Source organism: Poecilia formosa, unplaced genomic scaffold (assembly GCF_000485575.1).
Source record: "Poecilia formosa unplaced genomic scaffold, Poecilia_formosa-5.1.2 Scaffold14, whole genome shotgun sequence".
In the NCBI taxonomy this organism is placed as follows: domain Eukaryota; kingdom Metazoa; phylum Chordata; class Actinopteri; order Cyprinodontiformes; family Poeciliidae; genus Poecilia; species Poecilia formosa.
In genome coordinates this window covers 186,056-205,671 of record NW_006799953.1, presented here as the reverse complement: position 1 = coordinate 205,671, position 19,616 = coordinate 186,056, and the positions used below count along the sequence as shown (strand labels likewise).

Genomic DNA, 19,616 nt, shown 5'->3' with positions numbered 1-19,616 from the left:
TGACATTCCGACTAGTCAGAATGACATTATTGATATCTTGAATTAGTATTATGCCTAGTCAAACCGTCCCTTACTTATGTAGCAATTTGAAAGTTTAATAAAACAATGAAAAATAGAGAAAACAAAAAAAGATGTTTGAAAATGGTTCATGTTGAAAATAGTTTGACAATAGCAAGTTTAGCTTTTCCAGCCGTTTGTAAGTGCATTTGGTTCGTCGGAAATGAATAAACAGGAAGTTCTTTGCAGATATCAGAAGCAGTCTTATAGTTTATGAAGTTTTGCTATCTCTATGCCAAGCCAGTCACCTTCCCATTCATACTTGATGACGTCACTCCCACATCGACACGCCCACCACCAGGTGTCAAAGCCGCTGCTCCTGTCATATCAATAATTACTTATTTAATTCATATGGCTCTTACAGAGTCTCAGTGAAAACTTATTTTTAACTCCTTGGTGCAGAAAACTGATTGAAAATCGATTTATTTGCTGCATGTTTATGTCTGTTAAGGCTAAGATGGAACGGCACAGAAAGCAGCCCTTTAAACCATTCAGACTACGAACACAATGGAGACACAATCAGATGACTGATTATCCCGCGATAATAACTCAATAGTCCATGGAAAAACCTTACATAACCTTGTATGAAAGCAGAAAGTAGGCGGCCACCTTAAAAAAGGCTTACAGTATCAATTATGCCGCATGAACTGATCAGTAGATTACTGCGAGGGAACGCAAAAAAATAAAAAAAATAAAAAATCCCCATGTCCCCTGGAGGGCTCCGTATGAAGAGATGGCATTTTAAGAGAGGAACTTTTGTTTTATTGCACTGAGAAAAAGCTCAGCAGATCGAATGTTTGCTTTTTGGTCTGACAAAAGAGTATAAAGAAGGTTCAAACAAAGCTGCACTGTGTGTTTGTGGGTCTAGTAAAAACATGACAGAGTGCCAAGAGAGAAACTAAGGACATACCCTTATCTGGAAGTTGGAGAAGTTCACAATGGTGGTGCAAGATATGCACAGGGCAAGGGCAGCAGTGGAAAAAAAACTCTTGGAGAATGTGTCTACAGATAATTAGGATGTTTGCAGACGACACTGTGATCTGCAGCAGGTTGATAATGTCTTGGAGATAAGGATTTATTATTGTATTGATGATCAATATTGTGAAGTTTTTGTTGTAATAAGAATTTTGTTGTATGATGAAAACAAACTCTACATAGTGATGTACAAGTACCCCAAAAACTAACTGTACTTTCTTTCTCCACTATTGGTTTCATGAGAGCAGCAGAATATATCAATATTTAAGCTATGAATAAAAGCTGGTATCATGTGCTTTGTAGTGATAAGTTACAATAATGATAATCTAATTTAATATAGTAGCCCTTCATGCAATCAGTACATGGTGAAGTCCATATGGCCCAACCCTATTTGGACATTTAGAGTGAAAAAGAATGAAACCGAAAGTGTTTGGATGAACGAGAGACAAGCAGAAAACTGAAACCAAAAAGATAAAAAGGGTTGAAGGTCGATGAGTTTAGACAACTATTGGTGTAAAAAAAAAAAAGTACGCCAATGGTTCTAAAGCAAAAATAAATAAAAACAAAACTCAACTGTTTTGTATTTCAAAATAATTTATTTGCATATAATTGGAATGAAGACAGGTTGATATATTTGCGATGGCACCGGTCAGTTTCTATACAGAAACATTCACTCTATACAGAAATCTTTTCAAACCTGGACAAAAATGGATAAATATATTAGTAAATAAATATATTAGTGACATGTCACTATATTGAAATGTTCTATTATATATATAAAATACAACACTATCTTGTTTCTGGGTTTTGTTGTTCTCTTTTGTACACAAAATATCCAAAATATACTGACATTATCCCTTAACGTTCTAGAGGGACCGCTTTTTCTTTCTTTCTTTCTTTTCTCTTGACTCTATTACAAAAGGCAGTTTCAGCTCCTAATTCTCGCAAAAAAAAACAAAACAAAAAAAAACAAAAAATAACCACATGAACAACACAAAGAGAAAGATCTTGAACAAGGATGAAATCGTGCCAGATGTTCTGTGGTAAATGCTACTCTTCACATGCTGATGGTTGTGGGCTGGCTTGCACTAATACTAGGAATTTAAACTCATTTCGGTATAAAATCTTAAGGCCAAAGTGCTTATTATAATAATTCAGTCATTTCCATGTCAGTCCCTGGGACTGTTTGGGAACAAAAAAAAAAAAAAAAAAAAAAAAAAAAGCAAAAGTCAGCCCCTCCCCCCCATACATTAGCTAAAGGCACATTCAAAGTGAGGTATTTGTAAGAAGGACTACAGGTGATAGATTCTGCATGATTGCCCAAAATTATTACCACGTTGATCTGAACATGTGCTCTCTTGTCGGGCGCACGGAAAAATTCAAAGGAAGGGCGAGGAAACGAGAAGGCACTACGCATCACAGCAGGGTTCACTGAGTTCAAGATTTGTTTTTTTGTTTTGTTTTTTTGCCTCTTTGGTTAGGCAGGTAAGAGCTGTCGTCGTCGTCGGGAGCTTCCTGATTTTAGTCTGAATCAATAAGGCACATCATCTGAGGGTTTTCTAAGTGCTACCGGTTGCGCTGCAGTTTCCACAAGCCCTTATTCAGCAGCAGCAGGTCTGCTCAAAAGTTACAAAAACAAATTAAAATAATAATGAAAATAATACAAGCAAAAATAAACCCCTTCACATACTCACTGAGCCTTTCAGAGGATGTGATTGTTATTGGTTTGATCTCAGCTTATTCAAATGTTGAAGCGAGACTGACTTTCTCCTGTACGGTTTAGTATTTTAGCTTTTTTACTGAAATGCAGCCCCGCCCCCCACCCTCCGTTGGTCAACGGATAAATCGGAACAAATGGTAACAAATATCTCAATGGTTTAAAGCGTTTTTACACTTAAAGAAAAAAAAAAAAACATGTAGAGAGTTAAAATTTCTTGAATTGAAAGTGTTGCTGAGTTCAACGTGGATGTTCTTTCCAAATGCCAAGTGTTTTCTTCTGTACTGTTATCAAGCTCTTGTAGAAGTGGTGCCACAGCGCAGAATCAGACAAACTGATAAAAGTACAGTACAAAAGTATTCACCCCCCCACATTACAGCAAACTTCAGTGTATTTCAGTGGTATTCTACATATTCTACATGATCGACCAACACAAAGTAGCAAATTATTGCGAAGTGGAAGAAATTTTTTTCATTTTTTCTTTTCTTTTTTACAAACGAAGATCTTAAAGCTGTGGCATGCATTTTATATTCAGCTCCTCTAAACTCCAACTCAATAGCTTTGAGTCTTTTCTTGTATATGTCAATCACTTTTAGTCAACTAAAGTTTGAAATTTTCCATTGCAAATTTGTCAATATTCCGCTAATGTCAGAAAAAATATAAGTTTGTTATTGCTGTGTTTCTACTAATTAGGAAAGGGAATCAAAATCACACATGAATAATTCTGCTCACGCGACGAGTCAATAGAAAACATGTCGGGTTTATTGATCGTGTGACACGTGTGATGTGAAAAAGGTGTTTCCATTGCAGTTTTGCGAAATAAAACCAATTTTGATACGGCCAAAACCCTCCTCATCCTAGCAGCTAAATGTTTTTTTGAAATTGCCGTGTTTCTGTTAAGCAAACTTATTTTCGAAATGCCAAATTGCACCGTTATATGGTCAATGGAAACGCAGTTAGAGTGAATAAGGCAGAACACGCGCCCTTTCTCCCCCCTTTACTGCTTTTTTGTTGATCTAACACAACCCCTCCCGTCCCCCCCATAAAATCCACTGAAGTTTGAGGTTTGAGGTTGAGAAAAAGTCAACAGATTGGGCCAGGTGAACATTTTGCAAGGTACATGATTTTACACCAGTTGCGCCACAAGGCAGTTACGTTTTGTTTCACAGGTTGTGGAAGGCGAGGGGAAAGCATCACCTTTGCAGCAAACAGCATAACGTCAAGGTGAGTTAAAAAAAACAACATAAAAATAAAACCGAAGATGTGATCGCCATCCTTCTGACGAAGCCTCCGTCTGAGGGGCCCAACAGCACTGAAACAACCACTAGCAAGAGAAATGACAACAACAACAAAAAAAAAAGAACATGACAATAGCTTGTAATGACCATCACATAATTCAGTCAAACCGGCTGGTTTTGAAGAACTAAAAACCTTGCAAACAACATCAAAAACAGAAATGAGAAGGACAAAAAAAAAAAAATAAAAAAAAATAAAAAGAGAAACAGCTGCCATTACTGAAATAATGAGGACGAGGCTGAGCGACCTCAGAGGATGCTCGTCGTTTTGAGGGGGGCCGAGCATCGAAAAACTTTCTCTCTCCGTGTGAACAATCCAGACTGCCAAGAGAGGGAACTACTACCTGTTGAGTTTGTGGAAGCTACATAGGAATTTAAAACAAAACACTACAGCAGTACCTTTAAAGACGTCCCCTCCGTCCCCCCCTCCCTCTCTCTCTTTGTGTGAGGCGTGTTAAGAAAATCTGAGCTGAGGTAGGCTGGAGAGAAAAGCATTTCTCAGCTGAGAGCGGACTCAGCGAAGGAAGGCAGAGAAAGGGAAGTACCTCTACGAGAAATCAAGTTACTTTGTATAAAAAAAAAATAAAAAAAAAGGAAAAAAAAAAAGAGCAAGTGATGCAGAGACGAAGTCTCACTTCATGCGGGCTCGATGCCCAAAGCAGGACCATGTGTTGGGAGCTTGGGAAACTGCGACCATGTGAACAATCCTCCTGCGTCTGACCAGGAGAGTTGTTTCCCCTGCAACAACCTATCCTATCTTCACACATTCAAATCATAAAGTATATATTATATCAAATATTCTAAGTTTTTTTTTTTTTTTTAGCTTTGTTTTTTTTTTTACAAAATGAAGATAATTTCACTATCTGAGGATGAGAGTCCTCCTAAGGCAGCTGGGACTTTTGCTTGAGTGAAGGCCGTTACTGGTGGGGTTTTGTAAGAACTTTTTCCGTTCTGGCTCCTGGGCAGCGATGGGGACGAGACAGTTTCTTACACCCCAGACTCCTCTTCTGATCCTGTGGACACAATTGAATATGATTAATATGATTATAAAAAGGAGGAGGATAGGATTGAAAACAGCAAAAAGTGTTTGCATCCACCACAACGAGACAGCTGCAAAATGATTAAACATGGCTTTCCACAAGAGGTCAGAGGTTTTCCATTGAACTGACCAGAAGTAAAAGTTCAAAGTAGATCATCATGGGAACTGGGGGTGTTGTTTATGAACATAAACCTCATCCGATTGGAAAAAACTTTCTTTTATTTGTGTCCTCTGTGAGTACAGACAAACCGATCTCAGACCTTTTTGAAATTTTGTCCATCAGCCACAGCATCAACTTTCTTTTCTCTGTGCCTGAGCCAAATGAAGGAGGAAACATTTCCTTTCAGTTGAGTATTTTAGGTTTTGTTTCATCCACCAAAATGTCTATCATCAGCTTTAAAGGCAAAAGAAAGTATTGTAGCAAGGAAACAAATTGATAGAGTTTGAGATGGTGCTAACTAGTTATACTGTGATTCTTCTATAGTAAGCAGTGCATGAAGCAGTACAGGGACTTGAAAATTGTGAACTTAATATTTTGAGATTGATCCATGTGTGTAATTGTTGCAAAATTTCCTGAATTTCACCAAGAGTTTTTACGTAGCTATTTTATGCAAGATATTTCGGCAATAACATCGGTATCGGCCAATATTAGTCATTTTTAACACATCGGTATCAGTCTGCTAAATGAAATGGGCTGATATTTACAAGCAGAGAAGAAGTGGTGCAGTCTCCAGTGTTTTTTTGCTGAAAGGGTATTGAAATAATGTGATGTCATCTCCACACCCACTAGAGGACGGCAGATTTTATATAAATTAAATAATTAATTACAGCAAAATGTCAAATCTGACCATGAAATGTTCTCCAGGCGACATATTATATCTAAAGTGACTAAGAGTAAATTTCATGCAGGCCTGGCTAGCAAAAAACAAAAAGGATCCTCACCCTGATTATGGTGCATCGACTGGCAGTATAAACAAATGTCCGTGTTGCGCTCAGCAGAGGGCCCCTGGTGGAACCTGCAGGGGGGCCTGTCCATTGAGGTCCCAGGCCCCATGAGCTGAGGCTCTGAGTGAGCCTGCTGCACCTGTCTCTGCCACACGACATGCGCCCCCCCGCAGCACGGCCACTCCTCTATCCCCGCAGAGTCCAAGATGAGGGGCACAGGGAGCAGGGCCGGGTGCAGCTCGGGCGGCGGGCAGCAGTAGGCCGGGCTCTGGCCGTAGTGGATGTGGATGCTGCGGTCGTCCTGCAGGTCCAGGCTCTGGTGAAAGTGAACGGAGGGTCCGTCAAGTAGACAGCCCCCCACTAGAGGAGCGGGGGGGTGTCCGTGGCCCTGGTGGCAGCAGTGGGGCTGCAGCTGCAGGGAGATCGGGGGAACAATGACCGGCGGTCCCGTTTGGTCGAGGTCCTGCCGCTCCGTCCCCGGGCTGGGTCGGTCGGTGGGCTCTGGCTTGGGGCAGTGGCAGGGGCTGTGTTTTGGGGGGCACGCCGGGGAGTCTTTGTCCTGACCCGTAGCGGAGGCGGCGGCGGCCCCCTGCTCCTCATCTGAGCCCCTGCTCGGCCCCTGGCCATGCTCCCCCTCCTCATAGTGGTGATGTCTGTGGCGGTGGTAGTGGATGTGGCTGAAGACAGTCTGCGGCTGCTCCTCCAGGCAGCCTGCTTTGTTCACAACAGAATCCAGAGACTTGGGCCGGTTCTGGGCCGCAGCCTCCAGACTGTTCCTGCGTGGGGCGTGCCCACTCCCCACTCCGGCCACCGGCGCCGCCCCGAAGTACCCGAACGGATCGTAGTCGCTGCTCAGAGAGCTGCGGAAGGTGGACCAGCTGCCATAAACGCCCTGCAGGGACACGTCTGTGCAGTTGAGGACAGAGTCACTGGAGGAGCCGTGCCAGGGCCCCGAGCTGGAGTCACTGGCCGGCCCGTCTGCCAGGTACCCGCTGCGCTCCGTGTGGTAGCTGCCTCCAGAGCAGCTCCCATCGTCCTGCCGGCCGTTGCCCGCCACGCCACGGCTCTGCGCCGCCGCCGAGGTACCATGCTGCAGCCTGGAGCCAGACGTGTTCCGCTGGGCCGGACAGGAGGAGCGGTAGGTGTGGCAGGAGCGGCGCGACGCATAGTGATGGGCGGAAGTCCGGCAGCCGGCTCCCAGCCTGTGGGGTCGCCCCGGAACGTCCACTGGGAGGTGGAACCCGCAGCTGGGCGCCAGCTGCCGGCTGCTGAGGAAGTGGAGGGTCTGAGCGTCCATAGGAGACGAGCCGCTGTAGTGGCCCAGGTTGGGGTAGGGTCCAGAGGGCCCGCGGGGGTAGTGGGGCCTCATGGAGAAGGGGATGGCGTGCTGGGGGAACGGGTGACTGTGAGGGTTGCTGTACTGCTGCGGGTGCAGGAAGCTCTGGCTCTGCTCCGAACTCTGCTGGTTTCTGTTTCTCTGAGGCTGACGCTCCGTTCCTGAGGAAGACAGACAGCGCAAGAACAGAGAGGAAAAAACTTTAGACAAAACGGAAATAAATCATAAAAAATGTCCAAATTTGTTTCCTGAGTTTCGTACAAAAAAAACACATTATTTTAATCAGTAACGGTAAAGAACAAATCTGCATCCTAACCCATGATGTTGTGCATGCAGAGAGGACAGGTGCGGTGCTGCATCAGCCAGGGATCCACACAGTCTCTGTGGAACTCGTGGGCGCAAGAGATGATCCTCAGATTCTGGCATAGAAAGACAGAGACAGATTTGTTGATAAATTACCCACTAGGAACAGCAAACAGACAGCAAATATATTCCGTCCCCTCACACCGTCTTTATTATATTCTATCAAGATTTTATGTGATTAAGACAGAGAAAGTAGTGAGCGGTTGAAAGAAAAACTAAGGATTCTCTTCCATCAAATAAGAAATTAATTCAGCAAATAATAAATATCAATAACATAATTACAAAATAACTAAACAAAAATGGACCTAAAACATGTCTGTTTACTTCCAAGAGACAGTGGGACAATAAATATTTTTTTTGTGTGGACATTTTGTTGTTTTAGTTACATACATGGGTATTTTCATGTACTTGAACCTCCATGTAAAAGTTTCTAGAGCCACCACTGTCAGTTGGGGCTCAGATTCTCCCACCTGAGCTGCGAATCTCTGCAGCTCCTCCAAATTTAAATAGACTCCAATGTCTTGGATAGTTTGCAGTTGCGCTAAGTGTATACGCTTTCTATTATTTTTCTTTTCTACTATTACATAAAATGTCAATAAAATATCTTGAACTTTGTGGTGTTGATGCGACAAAAAGGTGAAAAACTTCAACTCTTTTCGCGAGGTATCGGACAAACACAACCCGTTTTGCAGGCTCTCCCTCTCCATACCTGGCCTTCCTGGAACTCCTCCAGGCAGATGGCGCAGACGGGGCTGGAGTTAGAGCTGCTGGCCGAGCCCCAGGCCCCACGGTGGCGCTGTGAGCCGGAGCAGCTCTGGGAGCGGTAGATCCTGGTCTCCAGCCGACCGATGGCCCGCACCGTCTGCTGATGGACGGAGTCCTGGACGCACAGCAGATGAAGACAGTCAGAAACAACAACAACAACAACAAAAAAAACCCCCATTAACAACAACAACTTTTGAGCGGTTTTGTCGCTGCCACTCACTCACCCAAGTTCTGTTGGACTTGCACTTGTAGCGGAAAGCAAAGATCAGAACAATGGTGAGGATAACCAGGACGATGGTAAGCAGGATGCTCACATCGTAATGCGGCTGGAGAGCAAATGGAGGAACACATGTTAGCCTGACGCACACGCTCGCTTCTTCAGGATTTCTTTCCACTTGAACATCAGAAGACGTCCTGCTTACCCATTTGGGCTCCACCTTGGCCTCAATAACAACTGTGGCCTCCTCATTGTGGTTGACCAGATTCATCAGCTTCTTAGCATCCGCTCCCTTAATCAGCACCACGGGATGGGGGAGGGAGTCTGCGTTCTTCAGCTGTGGGCGGGAATTGGTGCGTTGGTCAGTTAAATGAAGAGGATGACTAGAGGCACTGCTTAAACAACCAATGGGATTATTGGACTGTTGAAACAATCGTTAAAAATCTTTGCAATCGATCAATCGCGTACACAGACATGAAAAAACATGCCATTTGCTGAAACAACAACACATTCAAGGCGGTAATTACGGAAAGCCAAATCTGCATCAAGAAAAAACATAAATATGTCTTGCATTTAAGATGAAAAACTTTCTTTTTATGCAAATATATTCTACTCAAAACTCTTCAAGTGGCTTTAGCTTTAACCTTGATTCAATTCTGTGCAAAAAAAAAAAAAAAAATCTACTAAACGTGCCTTTTCGTCTTACTTATATTCGGAGAGAGTACAACTTTTGGAGCAGATTTACCTCAGCATCGGCGATGGCAACGTCGCTGACGTCGAAGATGACAGCTTGGGCTCCCCTTTCCAACGCGATGCGAGCCTGAGGGAGAAACATACGGTCAGTGTCACATTCCAATATACATCAACTGGCTGAAACAATTAATCAGATTAATCATGACAACTAATTTAGTAATCTATTAATCGTTAATTAGTCTAAAAAAAAGGCCATTTGCTGAACAAAATTATATTAATATCACAAATTAAGCCAAAAGTGTTAAAAAAAATACTACATTAATTTTGCACTTATGATAAAAATCAGCTTATGTCTGTAAATAGATTTCAGTCAAAACTCCTCAAGTGGTGCAACTTTAGCTTCACCTGCTTCAGGTTTACTAAAGGAAATGCTGTGGTATTGCATTTTAGTCAGTAAAATATTCATTTTCTTATTTCTAATACGGAAAAAGGCTTAAGTAGCAAAAGGAAAAATCTGTACAATGTGCCATTTTTTATCTGATTAATCGCTGAATCGTTAGAATAATTGGTATATTAATTACTAAAATAATTGTTAGTTGCAGCCTTTCACTGTTTCACTACTAAACTAACTGGCTTGCTCCCAAAGCAACAAACGTCATGCTCTCTACAGGTCAGTTTCGCGTTGTCCTGCAAAGCAAACAGACGCATCTGTCCCAAATATTCACTAGGTGGCAGTCATGTCCTGCCAGGGGTTCGGACTTGGCAGGACAAACCGACCCAAGTCCCTTTCCCGGCCCAACGCAGACTCAGAAGAACAATAATGGCCTCACTGTCTTCTTAGGATCTTCTACAGACTGAAATCAAGAGCGGATCATTTTATGGTGTGAAAACAAGAGGAGGGCAACGATGGATGACAGGAAATGTGGCCAAGATCAGCCCAACATGCAAATAAGGACAATTATTCAAAAGAGGCTCTAAAAATCTGATCCTCCCCCTCACTTTTTTTTTTTGTTTGTCACAGCGTGTGATTTTTCAAAGAGATAACAGTCCTGTCAGAGCAGGAAAGAGAAGCGCTCTTCATATTCTGACAGCAAAACGTGTCCCTAAAACATATTTGAAATAAAAGCAGCCAGGAGTTGAAATCTCAGGTCGTTGTGGGACGTAAAGGTTGCGATTGCAGTGTATTCATACAGCTTAATTGTTTTCTTGTTGCACAAACTGCATTGTGTTCATCATCGTTCCATGTGATCTGATCTACACAAAGAAAGTGTGGTGTGATTTTTAATTTTTCTGTTGCTGCCACTGAATAAAATCTAGTGCAATAAATTCAGAACTAAAAGGTAAATTATGAGTCCACCAGTTTATAATTTTAATTCCTCTGCACCCTGAAGCACCATCCCTACTCTGGAACATGTTAATAGTTGCTTCATACTATGGGCATGCCTTTGTTTTTTTCCCATGAATAAGACACATAAGGTTCACCTTCCAGGCAGGCAGGTGACCCAAAACATTGTTTGGAGTTCACTGATAAATCAGCCGGAAAATAAATTGGCACCGATGTTTGTTTTTTTTTAAGTTTGGGAGATTGGCAATCGGCCGATACTGATCTGATCTGATTGACAGACCCGCTCATCAGATCACGTCTGCGCCTGTGCGGTTAACAACACCGTTGACAACTTAGCAACTTCACTTTTCAGACAAAAAAATAAAAAATAATAATAATTGTTCAAAATTGAAATTGGAAAGTCAGGTTTTTGAAAGATCTGCGATTGGGCACAAAACTGTAATCGGTGCGACACTAAATCATACTGCATAGATCAGACCTAAACCACAAAGAATGCAAAAAAAAAAAAACAAGGGGGCAAAAATTGTGAGTTTCCAAATGATCAAAGCTGGAGGAGACATAATCCAAAATGTGGTTCTATAATTTATAGACTATATGAGATTAAATATAATTCAGTTTGCCACTTTGAAAACCATACATCCTTTTCCATCTGTTTCCCAAGAACGGGGTACTGTGCTGCTTTGCTATGCAGCAACACACTCAAATGTACCTACGTGTTAAAAGGTTCAGTGTTTCTGGACATATCTGAAGACACTGATTGCCTTCCTGTTCCTCTACAAGGTGTAGTAACCTTTAACCTGATGACAGAAAAGTTTCCCAGAAATGTCAACATCAAGAAAACACCTGGATCCAGAAACAAGCAACTGGAGGTTTTAAGTTGTGTCTTTGACAAATACAATAATAAAAACCCCAGATGAGTTTGATCTGTGCTGGCTCTAAGTCTGTAAGATCTGCTGTCAGTCGACATCAGCGCGCTGCTTCTGAAGGATGTTTTTGACGCTGAGGCCCAGACTTTTGGCAGAAGTCGGTGCGAAAGCAAACGGCAGCCGTTTCATCAACATCTCATCACATGCTCTTTAGCGTCTGACATCTGCCAACGCTTAACGAGGACGAGACGCAAGTTGAAACACCTAACGGCCCCGGTCGAGCCGAGCGCCAAAAGTGATCGAAATGCCGTCTGCGCTAGAAAACCCCCCCCCCGGGCCCTCAGGAGACGCCGGCAGCATTCAGAGTATTGACCAAGCTTTTCATGTCAAAACGAGGTCAAGTGGCTTGCTGGCCCTCTGTTGCAACAGCCTCTCCCCTGTTTCATCAGAATAGTAATCGTAGTGCATGCTTGGGCCTAAATGAGGTGCGGTCACATGAAAGGATTTTTTTTTTTTTCCAAAGCTGCTGTTTGACATGTGGGAATTTGCTTTACCTGGGGTTCAAAAGTCCAACGCGCACATACAAACAGCTCAGAAATATATCATCACACACTTCCTAAATGACCGCTGTGGTCTTTTTATATCTCGGCATTAGTAGTAGTGGTTCCAGATTGTGGTTGCCAAGCCATGTGGTTCCCCAGAGCCGCAGATCCGGAAACAGGCAGAGAGATCTCATTACATGATTAAAAGGAGATATATTTAAACTTTAATGGTGCAGAGAAAATGGACGTCCAACGCTAACAAGACCGTTAAGAGGGCTATCAACACGGGTGTTCCGACATGTCCCGGTCCCGCCACCGGGTCCGGAGCCGAAACAGACATGGCTGCGGTTGAGTAAACACTTATCCTCATGAGGAGCAACCTGACACATGTGATTACACACTGTTTGGCAGCGCGAGCAGGAACGACTGCAGCGTCGGAAATGACTGCGGTTTTACGGAGCAACACAGCAAAGACGTCATCACCGAAAAAACTAACAAACAACAAGCAAGCCACAGCGGCCTGTTTCCTATTTTAATGCAGCAGGCGGGTTTTTGATGGAGGGACAGGGAAAACATGAGGCGGTGGGGGAGAGGATGGAGGGGAGGAGCGCAGCTGTAAGTTTGTCTGAGAAAGAAATGAGTTCAGCTGAGGTGGTGGTGGCGTCGCAAACATCTGAGGAAACCCGGCGGCAAACCCCAGTCAGAGCCAATCATTTGGCACCAGAAAGGCATAACGAGGCACGTGAAAAAAAAAGATTTGATGTTAGAAAACAGAGGCAGCATCGTATGCAGTGATTCTGACACTGAATCTGCTTCTAGAAATCACAATCAACTTCTCAGCTTTTCATTTGCCACTGAAACGTGCATTATCAAGACCAAAAAAGCACCCATCAGGGTATTTTCAGGCCAATGCCAGATTGATGAACATTTCTTCTGAGCACTTTAAAAAGAGAAGAGCTGAAGTTTTAAATCCAGCAGAAAATGAAGGAAACTTGAAAAAAAAGCATTAAAAGTGAAAATAAGCTTGCTTCTCTATTCAGGGCACTTAAGTTTAAAGGGGAGACATTTTGTATTTTCCAGGCACAAAGTGCTACTTTAAACCACAGTCAAGTAACTATGTTACCTTCAATTGACATAAAAAAAAAGCTATTACATGAAGCATGACTTAAAAATGTGCATTTCCACCAGGTGTTTGCTAATTGCTGCTGCCACTAGCCTGGAGGAGTTTTGTGGAAACAGAGCGGCGCTTTATATTATTTTAGGAACCACTAAAATAGTTGACATCTCAAACATGCACGAAATTAATCAAAGCAACACTTGAGGTATGTTTCTGATGAGGAAATAACATTATAACGTCATATAAAGGTCAAAAAAGTAAATTTTACATTATAGACCCCTTTTAATATGCAAGGCAGCCATATTGTGTTTGGATTATTGGGCATTCCCACTGGGAAGTCTAACATCTTGAGGTATTTTAACATGAAATACACATATTCTTTAACTAAAAATATGATGCATGCAGAAGGATAAGATTTAAGTCTTATCTACCTCTAATCATGGCCAGGTTCGCCAAGGTAGAAGATTGATTTTGGGTCGGGTGAAGCATTTCTGTGTTTGTTATAAAACAAAATCTAAAGTGTTTATGATGGCGTGCAGCTACTGACAGAGAGGTCCACAGCATCACAGATCATACGCTACACCAACAGTGAGCATGAGGGTCTTTCCCACAAGCTGAAAAACTCGTCTAACCAAAGGAGACTGTCCACTTAAAGTCCCAGCAGAGTTTGCTACACTTTATATGTTAGCATGTGTGATGTTGGACGGAAACAGACATTTAAATATGGAGCAATTCATTAAAACAGGGTCATCTCTCAATCAGATCAAAATAAAACTGTCTCTTATAACACGCCAGCCTGTTATTTATTACACGTTTAGAATGGAAACCTTGCAGTATTTGTTACTATCTTTACAGTAAAAAGCAAACAAAATTGAAAAAAAATTTTTTTTTCAATGCAGAACTGCAATGTTGTTTGATTTGTTTCATCTTTACACTTAAAACCAGCCAAAACAAATCCACAACGAACTAACTACGAGATTGTTTTAGAACAACTCTAATTGGATGCGTTAAATGGACAAATCAAAGCCTAATTGATGCTTTTCATCTTGCGAATCATTGGACTCGCAGCGGCTTCGAGCTGCTGCAGAGATGAGGCCGGTGGAAGAAGATGACTCACACAAACAAGCCAGCCCTTAAATCTCCGAATTAGCCACAGCGCTGCTTGCGTAAACATCAGTCGGAGTCAGCGATCTGCCCTCCGCAGCTGTGGGTGGCCTTCCTCTGGACCTGGCGGGGCTGTTTGTTTACAACCCCGGCAAAGTGCAGCCCAGCGAAACGGGCACACTGAGAGCCGAGGCCTGGCATCGCCGCATGTTGTTGACCGAGCAGAAACAAACGACGCCGCTCTGATGTCTTTATTGCAGATGAGCGTTTTCCATCGCCTGACAAGACGCTTTGCTTGGTAAGAATGTCAGGGTTTGTCATGGGCTTAATGTGGAACGGATGACAGAGTCTTGGAAGTTCTTACCTCAAACTCTCTCCGTATGACATCGTGACTAAAAGGAAGGAGACACACTGTCCACGCTTTTTTTTTCTCTTCAAGCGCCATCGAGTGCATGTAAACAATTGGTCTCGGAGGAACCTTTGTGTTAACATCAGGGCCGAAACGATTGATCGTATTAATCGTGATTAATTAATTATTGAAATAATCGTCAAGCAACTGAGTAATCGATTTATCGTTAACTGGACTGTACACTCAAAAAAAGTAAATAACTGATAAAATAACAGCTGTAATTAAACCAAAACTTTACAAAAACAAACTTTTTTGCATTTGGAAGTTTTAGTTCCACCCAGTTCAATTTTATATGTATTATTAATATTGTCTTACATAAAAAAAATACTAAATAGAAAGTCTGCAGAATGTGCCAATTTTTTATTTGATTAGTCTTCAGAATAATTGATGGATTAATCGATCACTCAGATAATCGTTAGCCTTGATTAACATGTAGAATTAAAGCACGCACATTTTAAGCCCCTCGTAGCAGAATTTCTTTAAATTTCTTATTAAAATTTTGACCTAATTTAAATTAAATATCCAGCCTGAAATGGTGGAAAAATAAGACATTTTCAGCCTAACCTGTATGCTCTTATGAGATTTCATCGGAAACCAAATTAAAATGTTACTCTTCATTTTAGGGGTGGGCGATATGAACTTAGAATTTTATCACAAAATTTTGTGGTTCTAAAGTGAAAATAATAAAAATGACAATCAAAAAAATATTATTTCTTTTTTTTTAGGTAATTGGGTGGCATTCATAGCGCCACAAACACAAATGCTGCTCTTGGAAAACATTTGAAATTAGCTTCTTCAAGTCGCCACTTAGTTAAAGAGGCGACATTTAATCTGCACACAGTAACTCCATTTAATCAAAATTTTAAATTTACTGTTATTTCTTGATACTCTCTTTGAACAAACATTGGAGAAAATGGTAAAAACATTTTCTGGCGATACTGTAAACATTAATTGAAACGCATCGAGAAAGTGATGAATCAAAATTCTTGTAACAAGAAATTATTCACGACAGACGATGAACGATGCAGCAAAAGCCCACCCCTGCTTCGTTCGCCTCTAGGAAAAACAACGTTAAACCAGAGCAGAACTTGCATCTCCAACTTTATAGTTCCTGTGTAAACTTCGGTTCTACACCCTCATCATGACTCCCACATCACACGTTGCACTGCAGGGTAACACGTGTGGGAGGAAGCAGTGAGAGTGGAAAAGGTAAAAGGAACAAGGGAACGGTCGGGGCGGGAGAGGAGCGAGGCACGCAGTGCTGCGGTGCTGCAGCGCTCTGGTGTCTAATGACAGAGTAAGGAGCTCAGGGCCTGCAGGTCTGAGGCCGCCGCTCCGCTCTGCCATTTCTCCACACGGCCACACTAGAGTCATTACTTAGACGCTCGGTGCACCACGTGGGTCGACGTGGGGAAGAGGAGCGGCGAGGCCTCGCTGGTGACAGAGGCCGGCAAACAGGTGTCAAAAGCAGGTGCACTTTGTGTCAGTTTTAATAGCCCGTCTCTAAATCGATGGCGAGTTCGCGACAAACCTCCGAGCGCTCAGCATTTCTGTGTGTCTGCTTATATAACGTTTATTTTCACAGCAGCAGGTCACCAAAGCACCGGTATCGACTTTCTGACGGGCCGGTTGACCTGTCCAGCGAGGAACAGTCAACACGGCTCCTTGTGCAAACTGTTGGCTGAGCTGCTTCGGCTTTTATTCTTTTAGTTGGTTTAACCTCGAAGTAACAACAGGTGGACTCAAATCTGAGTTTTTATTTGACACACTGAAGAGAAAAACGGTGCTTCTTTAGCCGAAACAAAAAAAAAACCAAAAAAACAATTCAGTTACTTGATCAAGACTATTTGAGAGTAGATAAAAAGTGTTTATATTCAAGTGAAACAGCATATTCGAAAACCTCTTCAGGTTTTTGTTACAACCAGGGATTAATCGGATATTAATCGTGATTAATCGATTATTGAAATAATAGTCAAATGAAAAGGCCATTTGCTGAAAAAAAAAAAAACATATTCAGAGCAATAATTATGACAAAACTTAACAATACATATATGTACATTTTGCATTTAAGATAAAAACACCTTTTTGTCAGTCAATAAGTTTTATGTTTGTTATGTTTGTTCATACTCCATTAGTTTTTGGACTACATGTAAATACTCTGCACAAATCTCTCATTTGGTAGCACCTTGCATTTTAGTCATTTCGAAAGGAAAAAGTCGCTCAGTGAGGAGCCACCGACAGAACAGGACCACAGATCCAAAAGCTGAAATTCTCCATCTCTGTACTGGTATTTATTTTTTTCCCCTCTTTCTTTGCTCCAGCAGAGTACAGCAAAAATAAACAGAATTTACCCTAAATATTGTTTATGATGTTTGGAGGCTGTATATTTGAGTCTAAATTGCGTGTGAATAATCGCCGTATGTTTGCGAGATTGCCGTCTGCTCGTTACCGGCTGAGCGGCAGCTACGCTGGTTGAAGGCGGGAAGGGAAGGGAAGGGTGTGGCCCCGCTGGGTATCTATTACTCACAGGAGCTCTTTGATGTGGGGCCACTGTAATTGGGGGAGGGGGCCATGAAGTGTATGAAGAGGAAGGAATGGGTGGAGGAAGGGGAAGGAGTGGGGGGGCGGAAGGCAAGTCAAGGCAGGTGAGCAGATTCTACCTCTCAGGAAGTTTTTAACGCTGGAAGGGGGAGGGCTCTGAATCACACATTCCTACTTTCAGTTTGTATTCATCTCACACACACACACACACAAAGAAGAAATGAAATGAAATCCAGAGTCTGGACTCGGCCATCTTTCTTCACCCGCACTACCAGCGGGCAGCGGAGGTCATTTAGGGCGGCCTCATTAGCCGGCACAACTATACACATTTGAAATGCAGAGCACAAGGTGACAAGAGAAAAAAGAAAAAAACCCAGCAACATCTGATACGCCATCGCTTGCTAAACACATCAAGGCAGCATCAAAGAGCCGAGCAGCGTACCCTGAGGGGTGTGTGTGTTGGACGGATCAGTTTGGAGTGTGTGCCAGCAACAGGAGCGATGGTGGAGCTGAGACTCATCGTGTGACCTACACATCCTGACTTACCCGGAGAGCCGGCTCCCAGGCGCGGACAGTCGAGGGTCAAACAGGCGGGAGAGGCGTCAAAAAGAACAGTTACCATAGTAACGAGCTGAGCTAGAGTAGATGTAGCCGTTTTTACAAAACATTAGCATTAGCTTTCTAACGCTGTAGACAAAAATAATAATAATAATAATTTGGGAACATTTTATGTGCTTCATACAAGAATCAAAGTGTTCAAAACCTCACTTCTTAGGTTTAGTCAATTTTGGTTCTGGATTCAGAGAAACTGCTTGTTCATGACCTCAGAGTTCAAGTTTTAGCTCGGAATACGGAAGCCGATGCTACGCTACTCAACACTTGAATGAAAAGATGACTGATGAAATATTCAAATTAAGGTGTCATTCAAAAACACTTCCAGTAGGGGGAACCAAAGACAGGATTTATTTATTTTATTTTTTTACAGAGAAGAATAATGTAATCAAACTCTGGCAGAGAGACTGGCTGCAACTAATTTATGTTGTGCTCTAAAATAAAATTTGAGCTTCACAAAGATTTTAACTTTTTGACTGATTAAACCAAATTGTCTGAATTACATGTTAGTTTTAAGATTCCATTTATATTTACATTGCTTGAAGTTCACATTCTCTCACTACAAATCTTTGTTTCATGTAACAGAGAAACACTAAGCAGTGTGGCATTTTTATGTTATAAACATCATACATTTATTTTTTTTTAAATAAAAAAACGTGCCTTTTAGATGTATTCTCCTGTGTCAATACAACCACGATTTTGTGCAATTACAACAAACTTTGCCATCATTCATGATCATCTTTATACAAAAAGCGTTCTTCAAGCTTTCCACTGATTCTCATTTGGCTTTCGGTCAGGTCTTTGACTGAGCCATTCATTAAAATGTTTTGATCTAATCCACTCAGTTGTACTTTTACAGTTGTTTTCTCAATGGGGTCCCATGTCTTTTGCGCCTCTCACAGCAAGCTAATCTAGGGCTGGTGCATCAACTAACTCACTCGTTCTTTGGTTACCTAGCAACAACGTTTCACTCATAACTAGCTAAAATTAAAAAACTAATGGCATGGAGTGAAAACTGGACAAAACTGGAGCGGTTACGCCACCAGTTTTCAATATTTCAGATATTTAAAACAAAAATCAATAATTATTAATATCCACCGATATAAAACCCTTATATTGTGATATGTTTTTTGTTTTCTGGCCACACTAAACAACCCAGTCCTACTTGGAAGTAATAAAAAATAATTAAGAAAACTTAATGACTTCCGGGTCAGCGCTGCAACAGGACGGCCACGTAGGAACAGGCTCCTCCGTGTCGGTATTTAAATCTCCCCCCTTGCTTAACTCGGATAATTATCAAAACTCCAGTCTAAACCATTTAAAGGGGGAAAATGCCGAAAATTAACAAGACCGAAAAGAAAACGTCCAAAACACAAGATACTGGTGAGCAGTCGGGAGATGGTAGTGAGGACGAGGCTAATGCTACCACGAGGAAAGCTAGCGTTAGCTTACAACAACACGCGTTGCTGGAGAGTATCAAGACGCTTTCTAAAGACTTAAAAGAGTTTAAAAACGAGATGAAGCAAGACAAAGAAGATGTAAAGGCAACAATGAAGGAAGATCTCAACAGATTCAGGGAGGAAATGATGCGAGCTGCAGAACCAGAAGGGCAGTATCACCGAGGCGCAGACCCGAATAGCTGATCTGGAGGCGGTCTGACGCGCTGCTTGAGACATTA

The 19,616-nt window shown here is 42.1% G+C and overlaps 1 protein-coding gene across 1 annotated transcript in view; it reads right to left on the bottom strand.

Moving 5' to 3' along the window:
• Window positions 1-1,612: 1,612 nt before the first annotated feature.
• rnf43 (ring finger protein 43) overlaps window positions 1,613-19,616 on the bottom strand; it is a 101,964-nt gene continuing 83,960 nt past the window's right edge. Inside the window, exons 3-9 of the mRNA XM_007545768.2 lie at window positions 9,455-9,529; window positions 8,915-9,046; window positions 8,717-8,818; window positions 8,437-8,607; window positions 7,681-7,783; window positions 6,026-7,525; window positions 1,613-5,057 (exon numbers count right to left, since the gene is read on the bottom strand). Coding sequence (XP_007545830.1) covers window positions 5,032-5,057; window positions 6,026-7,525; window positions 7,681-7,783; window positions 8,437-8,607; window positions 8,717-8,818; window positions 8,915-9,046; window positions 9,455-9,529 — 2,109 coding nt within the window. The 3' untranslated portion in view covers window positions 1,613-5,031. The remainder of the gene's footprint in view (window positions 5,058-6,025; window positions 7,526-7,680; window positions 7,784-8,436; window positions 8,608-8,716; window positions 8,819-8,914; window positions 9,047-9,454; window positions 9,530-19,616) is intronic.